General features: G+C 40.8%; 1 protein-coding gene across 1 annotated transcript in view; it reads right to left on the bottom strand.

Annotated features, from left to right (window-relative positions):
- Positions 1-282: 282 nt before the first annotated feature.
- Positions 283-12276, bottom strand: part of LOC307240783 (TOX high mobility group box family member 2-like) — a gene marked incomplete at both ends in the record, with an annotated part of 103214 nt that continues 91220 nt past the window's right edge. Inside the window, 4 exons of the mRNA XM_080014642.1 lie at positions 283-325; positions 5740-5879; positions 6418-6822; positions 9235-9315. Coding sequence (XP_079870768.1) covers positions 283-325; positions 5740-5879; positions 6418-6822; positions 9235-9315 — 669 coding nt within the window. The remainder of the gene's footprint in view (positions 326-5739; positions 5880-6417; positions 6823-9234; positions 9316-12276) is intronic.

Here is a 12276-nt window from a genome sequence, read left to right as displayed (position 1 = left end):
TAGGAGGAGGAGGAGTCCAGTCTAAGTGCTTGGCAAATAGGTGAAGGAAGCGGAGCAGTCTTTGGGATTTTAGAAATCCTTCAGAAAAAAAAAACAACAATAAGAAACGACCCAAAAAAAAAAAAAAAAAGGAAAAAGATGGAGATGCAGATACATTGGCGATGCTGTTGTTGTTGTCGTTGTTGTCGTCGTCGTCGTTGTTGTTGTTGTTGTTGTTGTTGTTGTTGTGATGGAAAAGAAAAGCTCCCTGGAGTCATTTGACATTTTGGAGGTCCTTCAACTTCAAGTGAGGTAGAGAGGCTTGTCGCGAGCTCCCATCCCACTGCTGCAGAGAGAGAGAGGGAGAGGGAGAGGGAGGGAAAGAGAGCGGAGATTATATCAATTCAATTCAATTCAATGCCAGGAAGAAATGTCACAGGTAGCGAACAATGAAGTAGATTATTTTTAAGTCACTATTCGTTGCTTTAAAAATAAATCTTCTATTGGCTTTTATTTATTGTGCATTTAATTCTTATGTTTTGCTCAGATTTTTGACACGTGTCACACACTCTTTTGTCATATATCTGTTGTGCAGCAATGGCAACATGCCATGGCATTATATGCCATGTTACAGTATGTCATGTCATGTATGATATGTTACAGTATGTCATGTCATTTTATGCCATGTTACAGTATGTCATGTCATGTATGATATGTTACAGTATGTCATGTCATTTTATGTCATGTTACAGTATGTCATGTCATGATATATTACACTATGTCATGTCATTTTATGTCATGTTACAGTATGTCATGTCATGATATATTACACTATGTCATGTCATTTTATGTCATGTTACAGTATGTCATGTCATGTATGATATGTTACAGTATGTCATGTCATTTTATGCCATGTTACAGTATGTCATGTCATGTATGATATGTTACAGTATGTCATGTCATTTTATGTCATGTTACAGTATGTCATGTCATGATATATTACACTATGTCATGTCATTTTATGTCATGTTACAGTATGTCATGTCATGTTACACTGTGTCAAGTCATGACATTTTATGTTATGTTACAGTATGTCATGTCATGTTACAGTAAGTCATGTCATGACATTTTATGTCGTGTTACAGTATGTCATGTTATGTTACAGTTTGTCATGTCATGATATGTCATGTTACAGTATGTCATGTCATGTTACAGTATGTCATGTCATGTTACACTATGTCAAGTCATGACATTTTATGCCATGTTACAGTATGTCATGTCATGTATGATATGTTACAGTATGTCATGTCATTTTATGTCATGTTACAGTATGTCATGTCATGTCATGATATGTTACACTATGTCATTTTATGTTATGTTACAGTATGTCATGTCATGTTACACTGTGTCAAGTCATGACATTTTATGTTATGTTACAGCATGTCATGTCATGTTACAGTAAGTCATGTCATGACATTTTTTGTCATGTTACAGTATGTCATGTTATGTTACAGTTTGTCATGTCATGATATGTCATGTTACAGTATGTCATGTCATGTTACACTATGTCAAGTCATGACATTTTATGCCATGTTACAGTATGTCATGTCATGTATGATATGTTACAGTATGTCATGTCATTTTATGTCATGTTACAGTATGTCATGTCATGATATATTACACTATGTCATGTCATTTTATGTCATGTTACAGTATGTCATGTCATGTCATGATATGTTAAACTATGTCATGTCATTTTATGTCATGTTACAGTATGTCATGTCATGTTACACTGTGTCAAGTCATGACATTTTATGTTATGTTACAGTATGTCATGTCATGTTACAGTATGTCATGTCATGACATTTTATGTCATGTTACAGTATGTCATGTTACAGTTTGTCATGTCATGATATGTCATGTTACAGTATGTCATGTCATGTTACACTATGTCAAGTTATGACATTTTATGTCATGTTACAGTATGTCATGTCATGTTACAGTATGTCATGTCATGATATGTCATGTTACAGTATGTCATGTCATGTTACAGTATGCCATGTTACAGTATGTCATGTCATGATATGTCATGTTACAGTATGTCATGTCATGTTACAGTATGTCATGTCATGATATGTCATGTTACACTAACTCAAGTCATGACATTTTATGTTATGTTACAGTATGTCATGTCATGTTACAGTATGTCATGTCATGATATGTCATGTTACACTATGTCAAGTCATGACATTTTATGTCATGTTACAGTATGTCATGTTACAGTATGTCATGTCATGTTACAGTATGTCATGTCATTTTATGTCGTGTTACAGTATGTCAAGTCATGACATTTTATGTCATGTTACAGTATGTCATGTCATGTTACAGTATGTCAAGTCATGACATTTTATGTCATGTTACAGTATGTCATGTCATGTTACAGTATGTCATGTCATGTCATATTACACTATGTCAAGTCATGACATTTTATGTCATGTTACAGCATGTCATGTCATGATATGTTACACTATGTCATGTCATGACATTTTATGTCATGTTACAGTATGTTATGTCATGTTGCACTATGTCATGTCATGACATTTTATGTCATGTTACAGTATGTTATGTCATGTTACACTATGTCATGACATGCTACACTATGTCAAGTTACAGTATGTCATGTAATTTTATGTCATGTCACAGTATGTTATGTCATGTTACAGTATGTCATGACATGCTACACTATGTCAAGTTACAGTATGTCGTGTCATTTTATGTCATGTTATAGTATGTCATGCATGGCACTGTCAAGTCATGACATTTTATGTAATGTTACAGTATGTCATGTCATGTTACACTATGTCATGTCATGTTACATTATGTCACATCATGTTACACTGTCATGTCATGACATGTTACACTATGTAATGTCATTTTATGTAATGTTACACTATATCATGTCATGAAATGTTACACTATGTCATGTCATGACATGTTACAGTATGTCATGTCATGACATTTTATGTCATGTTACAGTATGTCATGTCATGTTACAGTATGTCATGTCATGTCATATTACACTATGTTAAGTCATGACATTTTATGTCATGTTACAGTATGTCATGTTATACTATGTCATGTCATATTACACTATGTGATGTAATGTTACAGTATGTAATGTAATTTCCAGTCATGTCATGTCATGTCATGTCATGTCATGTTAAGTTATGTCATCTAATCTCATTATCAGCAGCAGCACTTTCTCCCGCACATCATCCATGTGAGTTCTATCGAGAGACTGGAGATGATTGGAGGTTAGGTTAGGTTACTGTTCCTCCAGCGAGTGACGTGGGCCAGACATGATGGAGTTGGGGGGTTGTGGTGACCACTACTCCAATGTTACAGATCCTCCACTTAATAAACCTTCTGCTGCTGCTTCTGCGCCCAGATCTAATCGCTGTAAATGTTGATGTTTGTCTGTGATGCAGGGACCTCTGAGCTGTGTTTCTGGACTGAAGGGGTTCGCTCATTAAAGTAAAAGCTCCAGATGAAGCAGAAACAATGCAGACAAGGAAGAAATATTTTCCAAATTACACGTTTTATACTTTCATCCCTAAAAGGATAATCAGCAAAGTACCATTTCAATTATTTCCAATTCAGAAGGACTTTCTTTCTTCTTGATCTCTAATCTATATTTAGATTCATGCTTGAACTTTTCCAGCAGCAATGATGAACTCTCATCCTAAAAGAGAAAAAACCCCAAAGAAACAAACAAACAAACAAACAAACAAACAAACAAACAAACAAGGATTTGACCCAGGACTCGATCTCATTTGACTTGGAGAGAAAAAAAACCCCCGTTCTGGAAGTTTTTCCGACCCGGCGCAGCGCTCCAGGAATAGTAACGCTGAGTATTCAGGTGCGAGACGAAACAAGATTTCTCTTTCGTCGGCCGTGTGAGGAGCTTGATCCAATAACGCAATGTGTACCCAGCGAGACAAAGGCAAACTTAATTGGATGTCACACTTTCTGCGAGCGTGGGAAAAGTGTTGTTCTACTCCCGTGTCACCCATTTCAATTTCAAGGAGATGCTCGGTGAGGAAGACACAGCTCGTGATTAATGCTGTCGGAGACCCTGGGCGTGGAGCTGAAGGGGTTCAGAGCGGCTCGTTTGGAAAATGACAAACTAACGTTTGTTTTTTTTAACTCCCAAAATTAATTCCCTGGATGATATTTACATAGAGGGTGATTTCAAGTTTTTTTTTTTTATTTCATAGCATGGAGTTCGTATTTTGATGACCACCTGATTTTTTGTTGGGGAAAAAAAAAAAAAAAAAAAAAAAAATATATATATATATATATATATATGTATATATATATATATATGTATATTATAAATAGGGGTCCAGCCGGCAGGCTGGAAGTGTCTGGAGCACGGCAACCGCAGTATGCACAGACGAGACCACAGGTTGAGGTCTCATTAGAACCGGGAAGATTCGGACGTCTTGTTTAAGTTTGATCAATATTGATGCACATTTGGAGCAGAAATTAGTGAAAAACCGTTGTCATTTTACCAGAAGTACAAACGTAGAAGCACGTTTGATTACACAATTTGATTTGTTTCAGGAGCAGTGCATTTTGTGACATCATCATCCAAAGTAATATATGTCCAAGCTTCGTCTCTCGGAAGTCATTCACATCCAGCCGCTTGCAGCTTGTGGACTGCACAGCTATATCTAGACAGTGTTTAACATAACGCAGAAAACTTAAACCGGTCACAGAAGTCGGTTTTGCAGCGTAGGAAGTTCTAAGACCCTTTGGAGGAACCCAATCTATCATTTGTGTCCGCGCTTTAGATTTAGGAACATGTGTAATTTTTAAAACACCGTTTTTGAGGGACATTTAAACCAAAAGACACAAGAGGAACATTCAGTAAGACCAAAAAAAACGTGAAAAATAATAAACTTAATTTAAAGTAAAAATGTCTTCACAATTTATTTCCAAAACATTAAATCTACATAAAAAAAACTTTGCCACAACCTCGCAGTGGACATGGCGGACTTGGAGCAACCCTTGATCACGACAGATTTTCCTCAGTGAGCAAGTCGGATCACAAGTCAGTAAAGAGGGAGTGGACAGAACATCCATCCTTAGAGATTAGTCACACTTGTGTTAAAGAAAAGACCAAATCTCAATGAACCTTGAAAAAGGTTGTGAAATGAGTGGGGAAAAAAAACTATGTAGCGTTCAGTGTAAACTCGGAAAATTGTAACTTGTGATGTGTCTCACAGAATTCGCTAAATTGTAATGCGTACCAACAGGACCAAACTCGACCGCATGTATTGCTGCCTCCACCTATATTTATTATTATTATTATTATTATTATTATTAATAATAAGTGTTTTGGCAAGTGTTTAGGTACTAGAATAAATGTAACAACGTCTCATTCGAACACAATGAAAAACACGATTCTTATTTTCATGGGATTACAGTATACACTTATTAATCAATAATTAACATACTTATGATTATGATTACATATGATCTATTTCTGCCAAGTCTGTTCAATAAATTCTACAAACTGCACCTTTAAGGCCTAATATTCATAAAACTCAATTTAGGACACTTTAAAGACCTTTAAGGACCTGCAGACACCCTGCTTTGTTTAACAAAATAAAAGGTGTTCTAAATTATTTGTCCTGGAATTTTGTAAACTTCTATTTTTCCCTTATGTAAAGTACTACAGTCTGCTCCGCTCACCTGCAGTGGTTGGGTCCACAGTCCCTGTTGCAGTACTCGCTGTCCCAGTCCGGGTTCTGGCCGTGCACTGGGTTCGGGGCCCCTGGAGACTGGGAGCCCCCCACGCTGTTGGGGTAGTCAGCCTGAATGTGGGAGAAACCCTGGGGGAGGACAAAAGAAAAATAATTACCTTAAGAAGTATAACCTAACACAAATGGTTTTGATTGAGGTCTTTAACTGGCACCCAACTCTCGGTCTGTGATTCTCAACCTTTTTTCATACCGAGGCCCCTCAATTTGATACGCATGAGGGCCACAGAGCCCATTTGATGAGATTTAGTCTCTGTGAGCCCAATATGGGAAGACTTTAATTGTTGGCTACGATTAAGTCCAAACTGCAGGTTAGTGAAAGTAGGACCAAATCAGTCATGAATGTACCTTCTCTAATGGTACAGTACATTCTCTAAAAGGTTTTGCCCGGGACCCCCTTGAACTTCTTGAAGGACCCTTGGAGGGGTCCCCACACCCTACATTGAGAATCACACATGCACATGCCAATACTGAATACACAGAATAAAACAAATATGTATAGTTTTTTTCTGTGTATAAAGACACAAGACCCCTCGATGGCTCAATAAAATGCCATTTCATCGAATCAAATCAGTTTACTGTTCTATCGCAACCAGCCCGTCAGACCGACCTGTTGGCTGAGCGGTGGGGAGTGCAGCGGCGCCTGGAGCCCCATTTGGTGCGAGATGATTGGCTGCGACTGCACCTGCTGCATGCGGATTGGCTGGTTGAGCAGGGAGCTCTGGTGCAGCGAGAGCTGGGCGTGCGGGTGCAGCGGCGGGCTGATCTGGAACGGGCTGGGGGGCGAGGCACTCATGCTGGGCGGCAGCATCTGGGACTGGCTGAGGGTCCGCGCCAGGGCGTGGCGGGGGGGCCCCGCGAAGCTCTGCAGGTCCGACAGGGGGAAGGAGCCCGGCGGGCCCAGGTACGGGGAGGAGGACTGGGGCGGCACGCTGTATAGGGGCTGCTTGGAGGGCAGCAGGTGGGAGGGCTGGCTGGGCTGCTGGGCACTTTTTGGTTCGGGGTCGTTGTACGTCTGAGGGGAGACGGGGGAGTTGTTTGTGAAACTGATTCGTTAAAGGATAAAGGTGAGGAATGGTACAGCACACGTCATGATTCTACTGGTGTTAGAACAGTTTTCTTTCAGCCAGATAGCAAGGTACGTGATAAGGTACTTGAATAAATCTAACGAGTACTATTTATTATCTTCATGATTTCAAGATTCAAGACCCTTAAATGACTTTTACAGCCTAATATTTATATATATATATATTAAAAAAAACTAAATTTAATAACACTTTAAGTCCCTTTAAGGACCCACAGACATGCTGCTTTGAGGATGTTTAACAAAGAAAAAAAGGAAAAAAATAAAATAATTTTTAAGTTTAAATTGGGAAGAGACAGAGAGGGAAGTTCAGGTACAATGTGTTTAGTGTTGCGTGCAACGTTCAATCAGTAATTTATCATCCCCGAGTCACACGAAGAAGAACTCACTGACAACGGCACGCTCCCTGGTGTAATTGTAAACGCAATTAAACAAACTTCAACACAACAGCGATCACACTCAGAGGGACAAAGCTGCACATCTCTGCCCGTTGATACCGGGCAGAGGTTATCCAAACCGGGTTATCCAAACACAACTTGAACACTTTCTCCTCGCTGCACTATGAGCAGGTGCAGAACCCCAAAATACCCCCCGCCCCAGATGCATGATGGGATGTCACATTGCTCATCTTCAACCATCAGTGTTGATTCGAAGGTAATGGAGTCCATTTGTATGAATAGAACCTGGAACCGAACCCTGGTAATGATCAATAGGCACCTTGATAGATGGAAGGGAAGGAGTGAGGTGCAACCCACACACACACACACACACACACACACACACACACACACACACACACACACACACACACACACACACACACACACACACACATTTTGATTTCAATTCATACATAAAACACTTTGACACACACACTTGTCCTTACTTTCCACCAGAGCCTGTTTTGGAAATGAGCCTGTTTTTCGGCAGAACAAAATGGACAAAAGGAATCTTCAGTGGCCGCGGCGTGTTGTTAATACAAGACGGAACTAAACAATGGAATCCACGGATTCTTCCCTTTTTACCTTCAGCCCTTCTTTCCCTTCCTCCCCCCTTCTTTCCCTCCTTTCCCCTTCTTTCCATTTTTCCCCTCTTCCCTCTTTCGCCCTTTTCCTTCCCTCCCTTTTTTTCCACCCCTTCCCCTTCGTCCCTTCATTCCCTCTCTTCCCGCCTTTTTGTCTTTGTTTTTCCTCAACACTGCGATGCCGGGGCCTTCATTCACCGGCCGAAAGCAGGGATGTCATAGATCTGAATTAGCGGTGAAGTGCAGGAAGCGCGAGCGACGGGGGGGGGGCGATGATGGTGCGTCTGCCTGGGAGCGATGGGGGACGCGAGCGCAAAAAGGGGTCGTTTATCTAACACGTGCCGCAGGTGTGGATACACACAGTCTGTTAGTCGGACGGAGACGGATCTTCAAAAAAAACAAAAAACAACAACAACAAAAAAAACAAAAAAAAACCAGCGCGAACGGTTCCCAGCGGCGACGACAACAACATGCGCACGTGGAGAGCGGGAAAGAAGGAAAGTTAACCTGAACCTCTCTCTCTCTCTTTCCAAATCCCTCGGATGGTAGAGGAACAGGGTCGGAGGCTGTGATGGAGCGACCCCCACACGCCCCCCACACGCCCCCACACACCCGTTCCCTCAAAACCTTACGTTGACATGAGCCAAATTCCCAAACCACGGCAAGTGTTCGCAGGCGACATGAAAATTTGAAAAATACAAATGGTAACTGGTAGGGCTTTTAAAATAGTATTGAGTTTTTACAGTACTGAAGCAATACTTACACTTACTGTATAGTACCGAGCGTATACATAAAATAATGTAATATAATATAAATATATACCACACCCGACCCGAATTCCCAACCCCAACTTTGTGCAAACAGGCATTATAATTGAAAAATAAAAAGGTTGTGATATATCATATAATATAACTATATAATATAAGTCATACGAATATTGTTCTGTCTTTTTTTTTCCATCAAATTAGAAGGGACTGACATTAAAAATGCAATGAGAACTGACTATTTTGCAACAAATAAATAAATAAATAAATAGTCTTATTAAAGTTAATTATTGTATCTGGAAATATGATTACCATTCGAAATTCAACATATTAATTCAAAATCTATAAGAATATATTTAAAAAAAACAATTTTTTGGGGCAAAAAAAAAAAAAAAGTATTGTCTTTATCTTCTAGAAATGTTGACCCTAACCATCACCAATGTACACCTCTCAATCCCCCCCAAACTTTGGAAACCAGATATCGTTCCTATCGTCCGGCCCCTCAGCAGCCCTCTGCTTAGCCAGAGCTGTTGTTGCTGTTGTTGTGAGCGTTACCTTGGAAACCAGACTGGCTCTGTACGCCGCCAGGGCTTTCAGGTACTCCTTCTTGGCCGCCTCGGTTTTCCTCTTGTAGCCCTGAAAAGAGATGCACAGAAATCCCAAATCAATTGTTTATATCACGAATCCATTTTTTGGACCCTCAATATCATTATTTTGGTGCTTTCTGAAGATTTACACGCAATAAATATTTGAGGAAAAAATCTTGAGTAATGTGGATTTAATGAGCATTGACTAGTCTTGGGGTCCAGTGGTGGAAGAAGTACTGAAAACCATTTATTTAATAAAAACACAAACACCCTGACACCAGATTACTCTAGTAGAAGTGGAAGTACCACGTTTATGTTTCTAATTAAGTGAAAGTATTAAATTGAAAGTACTTGCTCTTAAATGTACTTAAAGTAGGCTATTAAAAGTACTCGTCATTTCCAAGTTATTACTGTACTTACTTAAACCCATTTGATAGGTCTCCATTTTTTTTTTAAGACACTCTTAGCTGAAGCCCGTCACACACACACAAACACACACACACACACACACACACACACACACACACACACACACGCACGCACGTACGCATGGACGCACGCGCGCACGCACACACTTGTCCTTCCTTTCCATCAGAGCCAGTGGTACAGAACACCTCCATTTCCTCATCCCAGCGCTAATACTCTCTCATCTCGGTGTGTCTCCTTCCATTGTAGAAACACATCATTTCCATTCCAATCCACCTAGAGAAATGAACTGGAACTTTTCTCTCTCTCTCTCTCTCTCTCTCTCTCTCTCTCTCTCTCTCTACCACCATCCCCCCTTCTCTCTCTCTCTCTCTCTCTACCACCATCCCCCCTTCTCTCTCTCTCTCTCTCTCTCTCTCTCTCTCTCTCTCTACCACCATCCCCCCTTCTCTCTCTCTCTCTCTCTCTACCACCATCCCCCCTTCTCTCTCTCTCTCTCTCTCTCTCTCTCTCTACCACCATCCCCCCTTCTCTCTCTCTCCCTCTCTCTCTGCTTTTAGCTGCACAATAGCCCTCCTATCAGAGCGTGGACATTAGTGACTCACTGAATGCTTGGTTCCATTTGGTGCATTAGGATGCGATCAGTGCCCGTGCACGCCGTTGCTTTGGAACTGCCTCTTGTATCGTTACACTTCGGTACAAACGAGTGTTGTCAGTGTTTGCACAAGCAATTTGGAGCGAGAATGTTTCCCACAATGTTTCTTTGAGAGTGAAAATAAATGTGTGTTTGTGTAACGGCCGCGCACGTACAGTATATGTCTGTTCATTTCCCCAGAAGGCAATTTGTTTTGGAGCGCTTTTAAAAGAAAAATGACAATGCGCCATAACGGGGACAACAATTGTACATATATACCTACAGTATATATTCTACATGTACATAGTGCGTGTAATTTGTATTTAATACTTTTTAAGACCTTTTGAGGCCAAATTGTAACCAATTTACGCACACATTCTAAGTATCAGGTTCGGGGTTTTTTGTGAAATGTTGACGAGAACTTGACTGATTTTGACATAAAGAAATACAGTATATGGTTAAATCAAATCAGATACAAGGTTTAGGTTGAAATGAAGACCTCATAAATTCAAACTGAAGACTAGTCAATGACTAATGACGACTAAATTATAGATTTATCTTTAACACAAATGTTCATTTACTATAAAATACTGAGGTAAACATCATCCGCTGTTTGAAAAGAAATACTTTTTCGGCATAGATTAGAAACACAGAAATATATTTACATGACACATTTATTAAACTTATTTTACTAAATTTGATTCAAGAGGTTTGAGTCACAAAGTTGTTATGTATCATTTTGGCATCACACGTGCGTGCGTGTTTGTATGTGTGTGTGTGTGCGTGTGTGTGTGTGTGTGCGTGTGTGTGCATCTGTGTGTTTGCTTGTGTACATGTGTGTGTTTCTGTGTGTGTGTGTGTGTGTGTGTGTGTGGGTGTGCCCGCGCATGTGCGTGTTTTGTATGTGTGCGTGTGTGTGTGTGTGTGTGTGTGTGTGCATCTGTGTGTGTTTGTGTACGTGTGTGTTTCTGTGTGTGTGTGTGTGTGTGTGTATGTGCGTGTGCGCGCGCGTGCGTGTTTGTATGTGTGCGTGTGTGTGTGTGCGCGCGCTTGCCTGTCGGTTCGGCTCTGCGCACTTGTAAAGCAGAACTGTCAGTCGAGGCAACGCTTAAAAAATCAAACGCAGCGGCAACAGCTATCAAACTGTCAATTTGGACGGTGTAATTGGACGGCTGAACTCTGGATGCGATTGAATCCACGCTTAGCCGCCGGGTCGATAAACAGCAGGCGTCAGCGGCCTGATAAATACGTGATACGCTGCATAAACAACAGTAACTCGCTGTGTTTACACCTGCATGAACACAGGCTAAAGAGTAACGCCCCAAATCATTCTTGCTGGAAGCTGCCCGTTTTATACCCTGTGAGGCGTAGCTACAGTGTGGAGAAGCGGCCATCTTGGAAGCAGAATCCTAAACAGTGACTCCCTGGGCCCGAGCTTGATGCTCTGGAATAGCGTTGTCCTAAACAATCCATCCCAACATCAATCTGCTGGGAAGCAATAACTACAAAGGGAACGTTCCGGTCGGAGCGATTCAACGCCAAATTGACCACACGAGGCGAAAGAAAAAGCAACGTCATAAACCTCCACCCACGGTCCCCGTCTCAAACCACTCCGGCGCCAATTTTTGCATTTGCAGACAACACTGCTGAGCCAGAGAGAAATCACCTAGAAATACCATAGAATAAAAAACAATAGAGCACTCTCTTCCTGGATGGTGGAGATGCCCTTACATTTTTTTAAGCCAAGGTCTTCAGTGGAATAAATAAGAAGCTGCACTATGAAACCTCATGCAACCTCATGGTCATCATGGTCATCACTGTCCTCACGGTCCTCACGGTCCTCATGCTCATCATGGTCCTCACTGTCCTCAAGGTCCTCATGGTCCTCACTGTCCTCACAATTTGGTCCTCAGCGTCCTCATGGTCATCGTGGTCCTCACTATGCTCACG

This window comes from Zeus faber, assembly GCF_960531495.2.
Source record: "Zeus faber genome assembly, chromosome: 15".
NCBI lineage: Eukaryota > Metazoa > Chordata > Actinopteri > Zeiformes > Zeidae > Zeus > Zeus faber.
The sequence above is the reverse complement of the archived record's forward strand: the minus strand, read 5'-3'. Positions and strand labels throughout refer to the sequence as shown.